This window comes from Xiphophorus maculatus, chromosome 7 (genome assembly GCF_002775205.1).
Source record: "Xiphophorus maculatus strain JP 163 A chromosome 7, X_maculatus-5.0-male, whole genome shotgun sequence".
Classification (NCBI taxonomy): Eukaryota; Metazoa; Chordata; class Actinopteri; order Cyprinodontiformes; family Poeciliidae; genus Xiphophorus; species Xiphophorus maculatus.
This window is the reverse complement of record NC_036449.1, coordinates 6,813,960-6,833,879: the sequence shown is the minus strand read 5'-3', so window position 1 is coordinate 6,833,879 and position 19,920 is coordinate 6,813,960. Positions and strand designations below refer to the sequence as shown.

Here is a 19,920-nt window from a genome sequence, read left to right as displayed (position 1 = left end):
TCTTTCTGAAATAAATCAACAAGTTTGGCTTTGGCTGTAATGGTTTAGACACACACACACACACACCCACACACATATATATATATATGTGTGTGTCTTTCAGTAGGTGTTTCAGTAGGTGTTTCAGTTTCATTGTCCAACCCCTGTATATATATATATATGGCCAAAAAACAAAATATATATTTTGTTTTTTGTTTATATATATATATATATATATATATACAGTAAATAAGGTGAGAGAAAGCACGTTGATGCTGAGTGGCAAATCATTTAATGTAGAATAGACTCATCGTCATGACACATTTTTCTTAATCCAGTCTAGACAAGTCAGTGATCTATAAATTGCTATAAAATCATTACCGGAGCTACATACTGTATATATATATATATATAGAGGTGTTTCAGTTTCATTGTCCAACCCCTATACATCCTCATTGTTATTGTGACTTGCCACGGCTTTGTTTACGGGATGACGGCCCGCCGCTGAGTTCACCAGATCGCCGAAGGGCAAACACTAAGGATCACACAGGATCAAACCTGCAACCAGTTTACAACACCCAGCTTACGTGACGCAGTTGTCTGGAAGGAAACTGAATCACTGAGAGGACACAACTTGAACCACAAACGAGGAATTTTTTTTTTTCTCACAGAAGTTTGAACAAGAAACGTTTCAACGAGGACGCAGTGTTCAGGTATTCTGAACATCTGAAGCTGTGTGACTGCACCGTATTTCTCGGAGACACTCAGAAAAAGCTATAACAGTAAAGTTATCTCACACATTTATCTTAACAGCATTCCTTATTGTTGGAATAAAGCCTCACTAATGGAAAGGGTTGACTCTTATTTGCAACAATTCACTCAGAGCCTTTGCTTTAGCTCTCACTCAGACACTGATGGAGTTTCTTTGAAGGAAAAGCACTCAGTCGCATTTTAAAAATAGCTTTTAGCAGTAATGTAATATGCACAATCCTGGTAACCCACATATTGTGGGATTCTAAATAAATATTGCAGAGGTTTGGCTCCAATCTCTGAGTTCTTGAGACAGACACCAGAGCATTGGATATCCATTTCAAAAAAAGGATTGCATTCCTCTGCTCTCCTTCATTTTTATCAGCTTTGACAGAAAAGACTCGGGAAAACAGTGAACACACAAAAAAGATTGAATGAGAAACAACAATACTTTGCTTGAGCTTTAAAAAGAGGTTGAAATAAGATCTAGTTTCATCCACCACAAGCTGCCAGAGGCGAGGGTCAGCTTGTGGTGAATGAAACCACAAGCTGAAACCTTAACCACCTCATATGACAAACGGACGTGACTTAGCGTCCCAGAACGTTGCACTGAATGCATTCTAGGTAATTATTTATTTTCGTAGTACTACACGAAAAACCACAATCTGCGTCTTCCACCTTTCCATTTGCGTTTGTCTTCAAATCAACTGACTCATTTCCTTCGTCTAATTTTCGGTCAACAGGCCATAGGGAATTTCTGATATATTCCCCTCTTTCCAAAGAAATGGACGTTTATTTTCATCCTGATGTAGCCTGTTATATCACTAAGTGTCTGACAACAGACATGAAACAAATCCACTTTAATCTACACTTCACTTCAAACAAATGCTCTCTAGATAGATCGATAGATAGATCGATCGATCGATAGATAGATAGATAGATAGATAGATAGATAGATAGATAGATAGATAGATAGATAGATAGATAGATAGATAGATAGATAGATAGATAGATAGATAGATAGATAGATAGATAGATAGATAGATAGATAGATAGATAGATAGATAGATAGATAGATAGATAGATAGATAGATAGATAGATAGATAGATAGATAGATAGATAGATAGATAGATAGATAGATAGATAGATAGATAGATAGATAGATAGATAGATAGATAGATAGATAGATAGATAGATAGATAGAGATGATAACACATGGCAATGTGTCTCATCTTCCTTTCCCAGTGAACTTAATTGCATAATGAATGCTTATTCAACTGATCCAACAATATCTGCCTAAATATTTATAAATGCAGATGTGATTTTCGCTGCTTCAGTGGGGAGAAAATAGTAAAAAAAAACAAATACCGCCGAGGATCACAATTATCAGTATTCAAAACACACGACTGTATTCAGTAGATTCAAACATGGAGGGCAGTGAAAGAGGCAGAGCGATGTCTGTACTTTGTATAGGCCAGTCCCTTATTTCCTTACTGTGTGACACACAGAGTGGGCGTAGACTCTCGGTCATGCAAGAAATGACCGTTGCAAGTGACTAAAAAAAAAATCGACTGTTCCTTGACGGTGATCACATTTGGAGATTTCCAGGCTTCTACATCACAATTTGGAACAATCACATTATCAAGGACATTATGGGGACTTGAGTCACTGACCCACTCATCCATGATCCAGTGAGTAAATGCCTCTTTTGAAATGCCTGTTAATGTGGCACATATAAAGTCTTTTGGATATAAAGAATGTGTGAATGACTGTGAAGTCAAGGCTTCAGTGACTCAAAGTTCCTTATACTCTTTGAACGTTTTCTCCTCTTGAAATTTTAGTACTGCAAACATCTGTGTATTTAATTTCTTGTCTAAGAACAAGGCAGAGTGCAGACTTGTTAAATGTAAGAAAAAAAGGTCCTGCATGATGATAATGTCATTTATCTGCACATTTTATGTGTTTTATGAGATTATTTATTACACACGTGTCAAACTCAAGGTCTGGGGGCCAAATCTGGCCCACTGTAGCTTTCATATGTGGCCATCCAGTTTTTCTCAAATTTGCAAAATTCACACAAAAATCAAATTTTTTGATTTTACTGCAAATTTTCTCAAAATTGATCAAAGCCATTGGGTTTAAGTGACTGCAGCCTCAGCCTTACTTGATATTAATCTATAGTCCGTAATTGATACGGCGAGGAATAAAAAGTCGCATTTAAAGTCATACACACATTTCTTAATTGACACCACAAAATCTGCAATAACTGCAAAAGTTATTGCAACAGCAATAATAATAATATCAATAACTTTTGCAGAAAAAAACAGTTATTTATTGATATTTTAACAGTTTCATTGGTTTTCTCCATACATTCTGGCACAGCCGGCCCTTTAAGAACATTCAGATTTTTCACATGGCCCAAAATTAAAATGAGTTTGACACCCATGATTTATGACTTTGTTTTTACTTTATTAATAATATTTTCTGTCTTCTGTTTTCGTTGTGCAGCATTAAAGCAACGGGGAAACGTTAAGCTGTATGAACACTTTTACAACGCAGGGTATCGTCAAAGGTTATTGTTTGAATGTAGGATGTCTAATCAGTTGTCAAAAGTTAAATATCAGCCAAAAAATGGATTATGTATATTTTTAGTTTCCAATAATTATTTTTTTTTTTTACATATGTTTCCCCCTTCTTAATTACATGTATTCAAGCTAAAATATAATTTCTTATAAAATGTGTATTGTCACCCATCAACATGAGATAGTATTACTGTAATAAAATATTAACTAATTTTAAGCCTTTTCCACAACTATACATAGAGCTTCCACCAAAACAAGACAGAGTTTCTCTGGAATATCAACAAACTAGAAGCAGAAACATCCGAAACATAAAAATAAAACGCACCTCTGCCTCTTACCAGCTTGATGCCAGGAAAACTGACCTTAATGCGCGTTCATTCTAAAGATGACACATCTCCACTGAATCCCATTGAGTAGCCCTTCCAGGAACACCGAGCTTTACTTAGTGTGCGTTGTCTATTTATGACGAGTCTATGTTATTAATTCCGTGGATGTAACCAGAGTTGTTAATTAGTTATTCCACATCCAGGAAGGAAAACAAGCCCATAAGGACCATCAGTCAGCACTTACGAGGCAGGACAGCGCTCTATAAAAAGAGAGGGGAGCCGCGAGAAAGACCACAGACTGTGAGGAACTTCTTCCAGCAGGACCGCATCCAGCGCTGCCTTCGTTCCTTCATCCGGTTCTCCTCAAACTGCCTCCGTCCGGGAGACTCGTGGGGGTGAGCGCGCGCTTGGGTAGCCCTGGTTCATTTCTGGCTCTTTTGCGCACGAGGACGGGGTTGATAAAAAAGGTCGGAGCGCGCGCGCTGACAGCAAGTCTCTTCTCAGAAGGATCAACCTGAGCAGCAGAGGTGAGAAACTCACATTGAATTTACTTGCGCATTAATTAAATTTATATATATATATATATATATATATATATATATATATATATATATATATATATATATATATATATATATATATATATATATATATATATATATATATATATATATATATATATATATATAATACATATATATATATATTTCAGATTTATAACTGTGACCGAGCTACAAATAAAAACTTTTGCTTCATGATTCTTTAATTTCCACAGAGGTGGGACTTTAATTGACAAACCTTTTGAAAACTAGAAGTAGTTTTCTCTCAACTTACTTTTTACTTTTACTTGAGTAATATTGTTATAAAATTTTTGCTTTTTAGTAAAGTTTACGACATCATATTTCACATTTCACAGCTTTGCAGGTTTATTAATGCATTTTTCAAATCACTGTCTATGAGGACAACATTAACTTGTAAATGATTAATTAGAGAGCTAGTATAAAAAAAAATAAAGTTCTGTATTTGATGCATACACGACAGTTTAAAGTGTTTAAAGTGCTGAAATGTAACCGTAGAAACATCTCAAGTTAAACATTAATGAATGAAGTAACGACATTAAAAGAAAATCTAAGTCATAAGTGCAAATGTTTAAAAATTGTTGAGCAGCTGGTGACAATTATTGAGTTGAACATTTCAACCCATTTTTCTTATGAAAAGTTGTTTCCTACTTGAACTTAGTGAATTTGGCTGTCATTTATCATTTATACTTATAATTTATATTTATATGTAATTTATATTTGTAATTTATATGTTGTATGTAAATAGTGAACTTGAATTATTTATGGGTAAAATTAACACTAACACTGTAGTTTAAAGATTTCTCATTTTATAAAAAGTAGTGACTTCTCTCACTGCTTTGTATTTTTTTATTAAGGAAGTCTTTAAAAAGCCTTTTTTTTTTAACTTTTTTTTACTTTTTACTTCTTTTTTTTTGACACATCATGGAAAACAAATGTTGAGCATTGGTGCCAGGGTCCTCAAATCTCCTGTGAGATTTGTTCTGCACACCCAGTTCGATGCTAATATCAAAGAACCCTGCTAACATTATGCAGCAACTGCTGTTGCTCTTCAAGTTCAAGTTGCCCTTATAGTTAGAAAGTTTAAGTGACGCTGTGGTTCTTCTTTAAAGTTAAAGAACCTCATGTTACTGAGTAACTTCCTCAGTAACATGAGGAAGTTACTGTGCAAAAAACAAGTATTCACCGCATGTGCCACTACAGGACTAACTTCTTTTAAAAAAACATTCATTATTCAGCACAATACAACGAGTTAGGTTGAATCACTTATAAAGTTGTGATGGATTAATAGATCACAGCCTGGATTTAGCTTCAGGATGACTCACTAAGTGAATAATAACTCTTAGTGGTTCACTTACAGCCTGTCGTATGTCATGTGTCTTCTCTTTGAAATGACAGTTTAACCAAAAAAAGACGACGACGATTTTAACAGAAATAGGAAGAAAGCAGCATATTTAAAAAACTGGGCAAAAGTCTAAAATCAAGATGAAATCCATACATAAATATGTTTATTTTATTGCTATAATTTGTAATATTATAAATTACATCACATGGTGAATTGTTAGAATACGTTTTACTGTAATTATCAGATGGCTGGGATTTTCTTGCTTAGACTTTGCTTTCTCCAATGATTGTCCTCTGACTCCAGTTGCAGTTTAAGCAGTTTTCTGATATTAGTCTTACTTTTTAAAGGGGCAGTGTTACATAAAATCAACTTTTTAGAGCTATACAGAATGCTAAAAGGTTATTCCCTTAAAATCTGGAGTGTTTCAAGGGCTGAGCAAAACTCCTGGGTGGGCCTAGCTGCGCCTTCAAGACAGAGCTCCTCCTCAGAGCTGCTTTTTACAAGCTTCTGCCTCGCAGAATGTGACTCCTCTACTCGGCTCCTTCAGACTAGTCAGCAGCAATTAGCAAACACCTGGTGGACCTTCACACCTGCTGAACTTGTTAAAGGAATTACTTCTTGGTGCAACACTGGTAAAAATGTTGTTAAAGGGTTAATTAAGGAGCTGTGTTGTGATGACTTCCTGAAGGCGGAGTTTCACAAAGAGCAGGAGCTTCTTAAAGAGACAGAGGCCCAATTTCAAGACGTTAAATATCAACGTCAAATTTCTTTTAAGGCATATTTCATACATATATATATATATATATACATACATAGCATTTTTATAACAAGTGAAGGTAACATAGTTACTTGATTGTGCTATAGAATAGCACTATGTGCCTGGAAAACACACAATACTGCCCCTTTAAGTTAGGATTATTGAAAGAGTTTCCTCGATCTTAAAACTAGCCTTTTCTTTTCTTTTAACAGTTATTCAGCAATGCTCAGGTATCATCCATTGTACACTCAGAGGCAAATTGAGAAAAATCATATGTATCTATGATTATGCTGGAAATATTCCCTAAAACCCAGGGACTTCACTATGGCTGCAGTTTATGCTTTGCTGTTTTTAATATGAGAAGAACTTTTTGACAAAATACATGTAGGGATCACCTGTCTGTAGATCCAAATTATAGTTGTGTATGTAATTGTTGAGCCTCACACTGAGGATAGTAAGTTAAAATTAAAATCAGTTTTAAACAAATGAATCATCCAGAGCTTGTGTGTTATGGGTTGATAAGAAACTCAACCGTAACAGGGAAGTTTCTGGATTTAAAAAATGGCAACTAAGCAGTTCTTTATCCATTCACAAAGGAAATGGACAATGCCAGATTAGTTCATTCAGTTAAAGTTACATTACTCACGTTGCCACTTTTTAAAAATTGCTGTTTTAAGCTTGAGTCACTGTTGCAATCAAATCTCCAAGCAAAGCTGAATCTGCAACATGAAAACTGGCTTGCAGTAGCAACACTACAGAGAAAGAATATCAAATATTGGCAGAGTTTTTATTAGCAACAGCTACTGGTTTATCGTATTTATAGCTGCAAAGAAAAAAAAAACTGGACGATATTTTTGCAGTCTTCTAGTTTGTGAAACATGATTTCTGATAAGGTTCTTCGGAAAATGATTTTGTAACTGCACAGATCGTAATCATCTGCTGAGACAGCTTTCTGATGAACTTTCCAGAGCCCCTGTTGTCTAACAAATCTATGTATATGTAAGAGAGAGAAAAATCAGATTATTTAAACTATGTGTGTGAGAAGCAGACAGGAATTTGAAGACAAGCAAATGAGTGTGAACAGTTTGAGAATGAACTTTGTCTCTTTCAGCTAATGGACGTCTCCAGGCTTCTGCTGTCCGTCGTCATGGTGATGTCCACGTCTGATGGGACACCAGGTAGTTTTCAGCATATATAGGCAGTCACACTCTTGAGGCCAGAATGAGATGCATGATGTAAGAAACATCATCAGCTATGTGATGTGACTGCAGAGTTTATGGCTCATGATGAGAGACAGTTCATCATGTAAACATGCACAACCAGAGGGCAAATTTAAAGGAAACAAAGCAAAGTTTGTTTTGGGTGACAAATGACAGAGAAAAACAAACATTCTGGGAATTCTGGTTACTCCCCTAAATCCTTAATTAAATAAAGAAGTAAAAGACTACATATTTTAAAAGATAAAAACCATAAAGGGCTTTGCAAACAGGTAGCCAAAAGAAGGTAAAATTGAAGGTAAAATTAAATGTTGTAGTACATTTCGATTAAACATTGACCATTCTTATTTTAAGTATCTTCTTTATCCTCATTTTCAGAAGCATCAGATTCTTCCTGCTTTCACCTGGACCAGGATAGATATAAAGTTATTAAAGGTGAAGCATTTTATTATGTGCCCTACGATTTGGATGACCCCAACCTGCCTGATGCAAACATTACGTGGTACAAAGACGGGTCAGAGGTCATGAATATCACCACAGACGAGGCACACAGGATTCATTACCATGGAGGAGCGCTGTTTTTCTTAAACATCAGCGCTAACGATGCTGGTTGTTATTCTGCCAGGTAAGTTCACTTAGTTTTGTTACGTTGCCGGACACTTTGGTATATCAAAAAAATGATGTTATGTTTAATCTTAACATCAAGCCTCGTCATGTATTTGAGGTATTATCTAGTTTACCTTTAATATCTAGAAAGCAGAATCCAAGTAAACGCTGTGAATATCAAAACTAAACAACAAACTGAATAACTGTGGCAAACAAAACTAAAGTCCCACAAGTCTTAACCTAAAGTTGACTCTATAATTGTGAGATTCAATAAAAAACAACAACTTCAGATGACAGATTATATCACAATGACTTGTAAAGAAATTGGTGTGTGTTTATTTTCTAACTGCAAATGTAGCAGGTAGTGTGGAGCACTTTGAACGGCCTTGTTGCTCAAAATGTGCTATATAAATAAAATCACCTTACCTTAAGTGTGAGATCTGTCGCAATAAGATAATTAGTAATTACTAACTTATTTTTGGAAAACTATAATTGCTCAGTTTATTATATACACAGATAATGCTTCCATCCAAAAACAAAAAAAGGACATAAAATGACATTGCAAAACGTTCCTCTGCTGATAGACTGATGAAAAGGTGAAAGAAACTCAAGTGAAAAAAGTGACAGTTTTTCCTCCTCTGCCTCAAAGGAGGAAGTGATGGTTTAGTGCAGAAACCTCCAATTTCAGAGATTGTGTCATCTGTGATAGTAAGGTTATATTAGTAGACCACAAAGGGAAATATTTTGCTGTCATAATGGTTTTATGGTCTAACGCTGTTAGTCCACAAGCTGATCATGGCTGACCAATTAGTAAGGTGTGTTAAGCGACCAGAGAATCCGGTGTTCTTATGAGTGAGGGAACGAACGGTGCAGCAGTCAGCAAACAACCAGAGAAATATCTGGGTTTTCATTTTACGTAAAGAAAAATGTTATTAGTTTGAAACTAAAGCTTTTCTGAGGAGATAATATACCTTGGTACCGGTTATTGGCCCATGACTAGATAGTGTGTTGCAGTAATTCTGCACTTTTACTGTTAAATGAACAGTTTTTAGTCACAGCAACAGATCTGAGGACATTTATCTCATGACCTTTACAAGATTTATTAATGTCTCTTTGTATTTCTAAGCTACCAGATCCTTTTTCTTCTTTGATGTCGGAGATCAGCTTATCTGTGAATGTTTCTTTCTCCACAGGCACATTGAGCCATCAGGTGAATGTTTCTACTATCATCTGAAGATCGAGGTCTTCGATGGAACAAGTCGAGAGAATCTGACCTATGGATCTATCCGAAACTCTGACCAGAACAAAAACATTCCTTGTCCGCAGCCTGTTAAAGACACATGCAAAACATTTAACGGGAACTTCACCTGGTTCAAGGTTTGGGAATCTGATTATTTTAATGAAAACACATCACAACAGTGGTCGGTTTCTAAAATGTTAACAGAAGATAAAAAATGTTTCCATCCCTTCTGACGTCTTCCTCGTTTTTATTGCAGGGCAAGAATCTCATTCCTGGTCAACACAAAGAAAGCCTGTGGGTAAATGATGCAACAAAAGACGATGAGGACATTTACACCTGCATATGTACCTGGACTCACAACCACAAGGTGTACAACTCTTCTGGTTCCAGGAGACTGTTTGCTCTAGGTGAGTCCTTTTAGATGGTTGGGTATTCAGAGCCAGACAGGAATGTGCTTTGCAATATTAAATATAAATGAAGTGAAAAAGTATTTGCTCCTTCTCTGATTTATTCTGTTCTTACTTCTTTGTCACATTGGTTTCATCAAACTGATATCAAAGATAAACTTAAGTGCACCCTAAAAGCAATTATCAAATGCTGATTCCATAAACTAAGGGAAAAGTTAACCAACTTTAACCACCTGGCGTTCAGCTGATCAACTCTGTTCCATACGATCCTCATTTTGTTTATCTATTGTGTGTTTGCTGCCATCCTCTTATTAGATGTGTATTGGCAATTTTTGCCAAGTCTTTTTCTTGTTGTTGAATCCTAAACACCAATCTTAACTGAGTGAAGTGAGATCCTGCAGATCTTTAGATGTTGTTCTGGATTCTTTTGCGATTAATGATCTTTGGTGTAATTTAAGCAGACTAAATTCTGGAAGACTCTCCACTGTTCCATGTTTTATCTGTTTATTAATAATGGCTTCACTGTGGTTCACTTTAGTCTTTATAACCATCTCCAGACTGATAGACGTTGATAAATTGTTTTTGATCTGTTCTTGAGTTTATTTAGCTCATTGCATGATGTGATCCTTCTAGAGATGTTTTGCCTTCTGCTTAAGTGATTTATTGATTTTTGCAGATCTGATAGTATTTAACTAGTCTGTTGCTAGTGAAAGTGTACTCTGCTTTCTACAAACATGAGATAATTCACAGCTTAACAAAAGGGAATTGCACTTTTACATTGTGCAAGGTTGGTTTGGATAGTTTCTTTCTGTTGAAATAAGTCACCATTTGAAATGTGCTTTTTGTATTTTCTCAGGTTTTCTTAAATAGTAAAATCTACTTGATGGGCGGAAATATGTATATATATGTAAATATATTATTTTATTTATTTAGAGAAAAGTAAAATCAAGAAAGAAGGAAAAAATTGTAATTAAAACAAAAGATCATGCCCAATTGACAGGCAATTTTACATGATCTGTTCGAAAAGGAGCAGGTAGAAGACACAAGATCTTATTACCTTTCACACTCATCAACTTATAAACAATTAAATCTCCATTTTGGTGAGATTCTCAAAAACATAAAGAATCAGTAAGGGAAGGGACATATTTTTAAAGGGCTGCATGTAACCAGTCCTTATGAGACCAAATAAGTAAAAGCATCCTGAAAAATCTTTAGAGTCCGATTATCTTGTTTTACTTATGTAATTTTAAATGGTTAGTTACAAGTTGCGTTTTGGAAAACTATCCGTTTTGTCTCACTTGTACAAAAAAAGCTTATATTCTTAATCCTGACCTTTGTGAGAATCCCAACGCTCTTGGTCGCCCCCTGTTGGTTTGGAGTCCCTAATCAGCAGCTTGAGTTGCCTAAACGCCTCTGGACATATATTTTGTCATCCTGGGAAATATTTTAGAGGGCATTTAGCTGTAATTCAGTTTTTATTGGGTTCAGCTTCTGTAACGACAACACAGTGAAAACCTTTCAATTTTGCTCCCTCACAGAGAAAGCCGTTTATGAAAAAGTAAAAATCATCTCTCCAAACACAACGGAGCAGCTGGTTAAGAAAGGTAAGAAAATGTCCTAAAACATTAACACCACAACTCCTCAGTTTCAGTTTCTGTGCTTTATCACAGGAAAGTCATAGTCAGAGAAAATTAACTGTTTAAAATTAATACTCTTCTCATTACATTTAAGGTCATTTTACTTGTGTAGCACATTTTCAGCAACACGGCAGTTCAAAGTGCTGCACATGAATTAGAAGGAAATACAAACAAAACAAAAGAAAAGCAAGTGAAAATAAAAGTATAGAAGCACACATTGGTTCCCCATGTTTAATAAGAATATGATTTTATAAACTAGTAGAGGTTTCTCTGGAGTCTTGATCTGATAAAACGAGATGTTGGTTCTCCATGTTTGATTCTATAAAATAGATGGTCCTAAATGTCGATCTGACGTGATGAGTGGCTTCAGTGGTACTTCTTGCATGATTAACTTTGTTTTTTATTTTTGGACTGCCATGTTCAAATAGGCATTATCTGTCTGGCACAAATTTGCAATTTCTACACTTACTTTATAAAACCTAAAAAAAAGAGGAATTTTTGTAGACATTGTTTATGAGCAACATTTAATCACTTCTCATATGTTATGTTCCATACAATGAAATTTTGGTAAAGCTGAATATTTACTTCAATTAAATAGCATAAATTAATGTACAATTATAAATATAAATAGTATTCATGTTTTTGGTGTGAAATAAATTCTGATTTAGAGATTGGTTGCAGATGAATGCAAATAACTCTTCAGTACAAATACAACATTGTTATAAAACACACACAGTCTGTGAGTGGAAACTATATTTGAATGTAACAAACCATCATGTGTTCAACAGGCTCCAGCGTGAAGCTGAACTGCACTGTTTACTGTGGGATTAATGCAGTGAGGGACTGTGAGGCCACATGGTTTATTAATGGAAACCCAGCAAAGCAGATGGACGGATACAACGAAACCACCACGTTGTAAGTCTGAACAAATATTTTGTGGTAAATTTAGATTATAAGTCTGAATTTATACTTTTTCCACTTGAGGACGTCCGTTGTGCTAATAAAACATTTCTTAATAATCTATTAGAAAAGTTGAATAAAGTTATTTAAATGTCCATTCAGAAAATTGATATTTAAGTGTTGGTGTCGTAACAATTTTGCGTCATAGCGATTTAGTCAAGTGCTTACATCAACATAACCGATGTTGAAGCAAGCACTTGACAGGTAATCGTTTTTCTCTGTTTATTTACCAATGATGTCCCAACGTTTTAATGAAGTAAATCTTGTTGTATTTCTTAGAGAGATCATGGATCCTTCAAAGAGAACCTTCTCCACAGCGACCCTGGCCATCGCACAGGTTTCAGCAGCAGATTTCCAGCATGAGTTTAAGTGTCAGGGCTCAGGATTTTATACAGTAACCTCTGCAACTTTAACTCTGAAGAAAGATGGTTAGTGTCAGGACGCGTTCCTAAACTTCTGCCTATGATATGATATTTGTAGAAGCAGCTGTTAATGTCGCAGGTGATATATTATGCTGACCCAAATTAACAATCATCATGCTGGCATATCCAGGTTTATTAGGGTTGTTTTGTGTGTATGTTTGATTACTTACCTTGTGTTACTTATATTCAATTTTTCTTGGTAAGTTCTGTTGATTTTTCTGTCGTTTCTAAGGTGTTGCCATATAAGCTAATTCCTCTCTGTTTGCTTATTTTTGTTTTGTTCTGCATCCTGTAATGGAGGGTCCTTCACATGTGTGCCTTAAAATTCATTCAGACAGCTTTTTAGTTCTCTTTAATAACTAGAAAGATGAAGCCCTAAAGTTCCTACACTGGCTCCCTGAAGTGAAGACAGTAGGTTGTAAGGCTGCGTTCACACTGCAGGCTGCAGTGACCCAATTCCGATTTTTTTGACGTAATGCCAACTTTATCCGATCTTTTCATGACAGTCTGAACAACACAGATCGGATTCTTTTCGAATGTGATCCAGGCCACTTGCATATCGGATACGTATCCGATTCAAATGTGACCTAATGTTCAGGTCGCATTCATCCGAACTGAACGTCACTGATACTCAACAAATCTCACTCCTTTGCGTCCTGATACGCGCAAGCACCGTTAGAAACCATATTATTGGGTTCAGCTTCTGTAACGACAACACAGTGAAAACCTTTCAATTTTGCTCCCTCACAGAGAAAGCCGTTTATGAAAAAGTAAAAATCATCTCTCCAAACACAACGGAGCAGCTGGTTAAGAAAGGTAAGAAAATGTCCTAAAACATTAACACCACAACTCCTCAGTTTCAGTTTCTGTGCTTTATCACAGGAAAGTCATAGTCAGAGAAAATTAACTGTTTAAAATTAATACTCTTCTCATTACATTTAAGGTCATTTTACTTGTGTAGCACATTTTCAGCAACACGGCAGTTCAAAGTGCTGCACATGAATTAGAAGGAAATACAAACAAAACAAAAGAAAAGCAAGTGAAAATAAAAGTATAGAAGCACACATTGGTTCCCCATGTTTAATAAGAATATGATTTTATAAACTAGTAGAGGTTTCTCTGGAGTCTTGATCTGATAAAACGAGATGTTGGTTCTCCATGTTTGATTCTATAAAATAGATGGTCCTAAATGTCGATCTGACGTGATGAGTGGCTTCAGTGGTACTTCTTGCATGATTAACTTTGTTTTTTATTTTTGGACTGCCATGTTCAAATAGGCATTATCTGTCTGGCACAAATTTGCAATTTCTACACTTACTTTATAAAACCTAAAAAAAAGAGGAATTTTTGTAGACATTGTTTATGAGCAACATTTAATCACTTCTCATATGTTATGTTCCATACAATGAAATTTTGGTAAAGCTGAATATTTACTTCAATTAAATAGCATAAATTAATGTACAATTATAAATATAAATAGTATTCATGTTTTTGGTGTGAAATAAATTCTGATTTAGAGATTGGTTGCAGATGAATGCAAATAACTCTTCAGTACAAATACAACATTGTTATAAAACACACACAGTCTGTGAGTGGAAACTATATTTGAATGTAACAAACCATCATGTGTTCAACAGGCTCCAGCGTGAAGCTGAACTGCACTGTTTACTGTGGGATTAATGCAGTGAGGGACTGTGAGGCCACATGGTTTATTAATGGAAACCCAGCAAAGCAGATGGACGGATACAACGAAACCACCACGTTGTAAGTCTGAACAAATATTTTGTGGTAAATTTAGATTATAAGTCTGAATTTATACTTTTTCCACTTGAGGACGTCCGTTGTGCTAATAAAACATTTCTTAATAATCTATTAGAAAAGTTGAATAAAGTTATTTAAATGTCCATTCAGAAAATTGATATTTAAGTGTTGGTGTCGTAACAATTTTGCGTCATAGCGATTTAGTCAAGTGCTTACATCAACATAACCGATGTTGAAGCAAGCACTTGACAGGTAATCGTTTTTCTCTGTTTATTTACCAATGATGTCCCAACGTTTTAATGAAGTAAATCTTGTTGTATTTCTTAGAGAGATCATGGATCCTTCAAAGAGAACCTTCTCCACAGCGACCCTGGCCATCGCACAGGTTTCAGCAGCAGATTTCCAGCATGAGTTTAAGTGTCAGGGCTCAGGATTTTATACAGTAACCTCTGCAACTTTAACTCTGAAGAAAGATGGTTAGTGTCAGGACGCGTTCCTAAACTTCTGCCTATGATATGATATTTGTAGAAGCAACTGTTAATGTTGCAGGTGATATATTATGCTGACCCAAATTAACAATCATCATGCTGGCATATCCAGGTTTATTAGGGTTGTTTTGTGTGTATGTTTGATTACTTACCTTGTGTTACTTATATTCAATTTTTCTTGGTAAGTTCTGTTGATTTTTCTGTCGTTTCTAAGGTGTTGCCATATAAGCTAATTCCTCTGTGTTTGCTTATTTTTGTTTTGTTCTGCATCCTGTAATGGAGGGTCCTTCACATGTGTGCCTTAAAATTCATTCAGACAGCTTTTTAGTTCTCTTTAATAACTAGAAAGATGAAGCCCTAAAGTTCCTAAACTGGCTCCCTGAAGTGAAGACAGTAGGTTGTAAGGCTGCGTTCACACTGCAGGCTGCAGTGACCCAATTCCGATTTTTTTGACGTAATGCCAACTTTATCCGATCTTTTCATGACAGTCTGAACAACACAGATCGGATTCTTTTCGAATGTGATCCAGGCCACTTGCATGTCGGATACGTATCCGATTCAAATGTGACCTAATGTTCAGGTCGCATTCATCCGAACTGAACGTCACTGATACTCAACAAATTTGCGTCCTGATACGCGCAAGCACCGTTAGAAACCATATTTACTTCTTCTTTTTATGAGCACTTCTTCTTTTTATGGCGGTTGGCAGAACAGCGAGGACGCTGACGTTATTACGCCCTCTACTGCACATGCGGGACACTTTCAGGTCGTTTGCCCGTTGAGACTGCAGAACACATACAGGTCGCATATTTGTGGCAGTGTGAACGGCCCAGGCAAAAAAATTAGATTTGACACAAAAACAAAAAAAAATCGGAATTGGGTCACTTCAGGCTGCAGTGTGAACGCAGCCAAAAACGCTTTTGTTAGCTTGTAAATCACTTAATGGCTAAGTCCAAGACACATTAAAGGTGTGTTGTCGGTTTAAAAAATACATTAAGCCACCTGTTGTCGTATCAAAACTCCAGCACATTCAGGTCTTCTAGTTCAGGTTTACTTTGCATCTCCAAACTCAGAACCAAACATGGAGTAGCAGCATTCAGTTTTTATTCTCCACTAACGTGGACTGCACTTCGAGAAAACTTCAAAAATGCTGAAGCACTGAGTACCTTTAAATTAAGGATGACATTTTATTTTATATATATTTTCTTTTAGCTTAGTCCTTAATAACTACTGGGATATCATAAAGTGTAGTCTGATTTTCAAGCTGACATCATTGTCCCTTACTTTGCCATGAATGAAATTTTTTTTATGCTTGTTTGTTGTTGTATTTTATTTCTAGTCATGTAAAACACGTTGAATTACTTTGTTGCTGAAAATGTACCATTCAAATAAAGTTGCCTTCCCTTCCCTTGCATGAATATTATTTCCTTTGAACTTTTGCCAGGTTTTGTTCTTTGGGTTTCAGATCTTTATAGTTCAGTTAGTCTCCATCAGTTTCCATTCTTCAACATTTTTTTCTCTTTTGAGTCATTTATGACTTTACTACCCTGCTGCGGTGGCCCACGAGGGTCAGTAAAAGGCAAAAGCCACAACACCACAGTAAAAACAACAGAAGTTATGCTAAAACTATTAAGTTCCATATTATTATTTGTCCACATTTTGTTGTATGACATACAGTACAGACCAAAAGTTTGGACACACCTTTCTAATTCAATGGGTTTTCTTTATTTTCATGACTATTTATAAGGCAATAAATCCCACTTATTAACCTGACAGGACAGGTTGACCTATGAAGTGAAAACCATTTCAGGTGACGACCTCTTGAAGCTCATCAAGAAAATGCAGAGTGTGTGCAAAGCAGTAATCACAGCAAAAGGTTGCTACTTTGAAGAAACTAGAATATAAGGGCTATTTTCAGTTGTTTTACACTTTTTTGTTTAGTGCATATTTCCTCATGTGTTATTCATAGTTTTGATGCCTTCAGTGTGAATCTACAATGTCAATAGTCATGAAAATAAAGGAAACTCACTGAATTAAAAGGTGTGTCCAAACTTTTGGTCTGTACTGTATATATGTTTTTTTTCTTTCACTAAATCTTTTTCTCTCACTTGTCTGTGCTTTGGCTCAGCCACACCAAGCATGACACAGGATAATATTTTAACATTGGGTAAATTAATTGGATACTATTTGAATTTGCTAGAAAAGCACAAAGGTAAACAAAAAAGGTTTTTCTGATTTCTAAAAACCCAGTGGGTGGTAGACATGCTGACCCACTGGAGGTTTTCTGATGTCTATGCTTTGGGAACCAGTGGCTTAAACTGAACAATAAATTGCTGTTCTTAGATGAGTTTTGTTGGATTTGTTATGAATCTTACTGAAAACATATTTGTATTTGTCTTCCAGAGTCCTTCACTTTCATCATTGTTTTTCTTGTTTTGGGAGTGTGTCTGGTTTTGTTTGCCGCTGTGGTGGTGAAATACTTTGTCATTGACGCCGCTCTGTTGATGAGGCCCTACTGCCCTCCAGGAAGACGCAATAAAGGTACAATATGTTAAAGGTTTTGCTTCCTCAGATGAAATCCGTGGGTTACTATCAATTCAAAAAGAAGGCTAAATAAATTAGCTCAATTTAAGCCACCCAGGAATGATTTAACGATTCAGAGACATGAACAATGCTAAATAATAGTTTTTTTTATGAGAAGATTGGCATTTAGTGAGCTCTAATGTCAGCACTTTTCTTCTCCCACCAATGAAATAAACAGTGTACATTGTTGTGGAGCAAGACGATATGGGGGAGCAAAGGCATATAAGCCCCAACGACAAATGAAGAATGTGATGTAGAAATTCGGAACCAATCGCTGTAAAAGGTACTATCTGGTGTACGTAGACCTAAACATAGTGCAGTACTTTTAGAATATACAGTCCTACCGATGGTCTGGACCCTATGCTATTGAGAAACGATTGGATCTGATTTTACCCAACATTGGCGGAGTCCAACTCGACGAATCAGATCCAATCATATTCAACAGAGTCCACGCCTCCAGCAATCAATAAGTAGCATCGGGTCCAGAACATCTATATGAAGCAAAGCGTAGAACAAAGGACTGATTTTCACCAAGTTAGTCAGTGATGTGATACATGTCATAATTCTGCACCAGCTGAAGACAGATGTTGTAAATCCAGATGTAAGTAAAGGCTGATGCAAGTAGTGTCAACGCTTTGGATGGAGTTAATCAATGGAAAGACAACAAAGTGCTTGATTGATTCTTCAAGTCTAGAATTCTTAAATTTGGAGGGCTGGTAGAATTTCAAATTGCTCAAATCTATTGCCTTAAACATTAAGGCATTAGATGCCTTAAAAAAATACTTTTTTTTAAGAATTTGTAGTTTACGAACAAAAGAACTTTTGTATTTCAGTTCATGGTGTGAAATTATGGAACAAGTTAAATGAGGAGGTAAAAAGTCAAATTTTAATACAATTTAAAATGAAATATAAAGAGGTCATTTTCACAAGATATAGAAATATGGGTGAGAGATAGCACTAATATGTTTATGTGAATTGAGGCTATCGCATAAGAGTGTGTGGATGTATGGATGTATATATTTAGACATATGTAAATTCAGATTAAATGGAAAATTAATTAACCTATGTTTATTTATTAATTTTTTTATTTAATAATGAGGGTCCATCTGAAAATATTGTATGAGTTTATGGGGTAGGAGTTGATAAGTTTCTTACTTCTTCCTACTCCTTTTCGAGCGTGTTAGGATTATTGTGGTACAAAAATATGTGTCTTTGAATTCCTTGTTCATGTGTGTAATTTTACACTTCCATCATGTTCAAAATAAATCATTTCACAATTGTGAACATCTGTCTGCTCCCGTTGCTCAACCATTTTTGAAACTCCATTATTACATCTTTAAACTGTGTAACTGTGTAACATCTGTGTTCTTATTCTGTACATGTGGATCTCTTTAGTATAAAAAACCGCTCTGGCAGAGGTGTGGCTGTCGTCCTTCATTAGTAGAATAGAATAGAATATACTTTATTGATCCCCAAGGGGATTCGCTACTCCATCTGTTAAAATATCAATGAATTCTTAAAATTAAATAATATTGAACAGCTTTTCAGGCCCTCCAGGATTTCATGATTCTCTTTGTGATTTTTCTGCAGCAAAAATTAAAGTGTTTGTGGCACTAATCTGGAAATACTTGCGCTTATTTAAACTATTCATTCCAAAGATTCTCTGTACTTGAGTAGCCTTTGTATAAAATACTTTTGAGAAGTAGTTCTACTCTTATTTGAGTACATTTTTAAGGTATTATCCACCACTGGTCACTTGGGACATGTGTGCTGTGAAATACACTTCATTTACATCACGTAGATACAGGAATGCAAAAACAAATGTTGTCCTTCTACGGGGCATAATTATTTATTTTTATTTATATAGTTGATTGTGTATTTTTATTATTTACATAAAATATTAAAAAGCTGTTTTATACTACGAATAAAAAGCTGCCAGCATCTGACTGAAAGTGGTATATTTTTCTAAAATACTGTACGCAGCATATTGAGTGTTATTCTCCTCCGTGTCCAGCAGATGGAGGTAAATCTCTTGCAGCTATATATAAACCTTATGGAAGAAATACGGCAGATTTCATTTAAAAAAAAAAACATTTACTTGAGATAACCGGAGTTTCATCTGAAAGTTGCTCGTGTCATGGAGCCACAAAAAGAAATCCACACTTTGATGAACATTTGCCAAACTTCTTGAGTATACCCCCACGCTACTATTTTGATGCGTGGCACGAAATTGTAAAATAAATGAATAAAACGCATTAATATCATTCACTTAGTGCAAACA

General features: G+C 35.6%; 1 protein-coding gene across 1 annotated transcript; it reads left to right on the top strand.

Moving 5' to 3' along the window:
• Positions 1–3,749: 3,749 nt before the first annotated feature.
• Positions 3,750–16,464, top strand: LOC111609252 (interleukin-1 receptor type 2-like). The gene is made up of 11 exons (XM_023336556.1): positions 3,750–4,165; positions 7,430–7,496; positions 7,914–8,160; positions 9,335–9,518; positions 9,638–9,788; positions 11,327–11,392; positions 12,214–12,340; positions 12,665–12,813; positions 13,558–13,623; positions 14,445–14,571; positions 14,896–16,464. Exons 2-11 carry the CDS (start codon positions 7,433–7,435, stop codon positions 15,047–15,049), a joined length of 1,335 nt encoding a protein of 444 aa, XP_023192324.1. The 5' UTR covers positions 3,750–4,165; positions 7,430–7,432; the 3' UTR covers positions 15,050–16,464.
• The last annotated feature ends 3,456 nt before the right edge of the window (positions 16,465–19,920 follow it).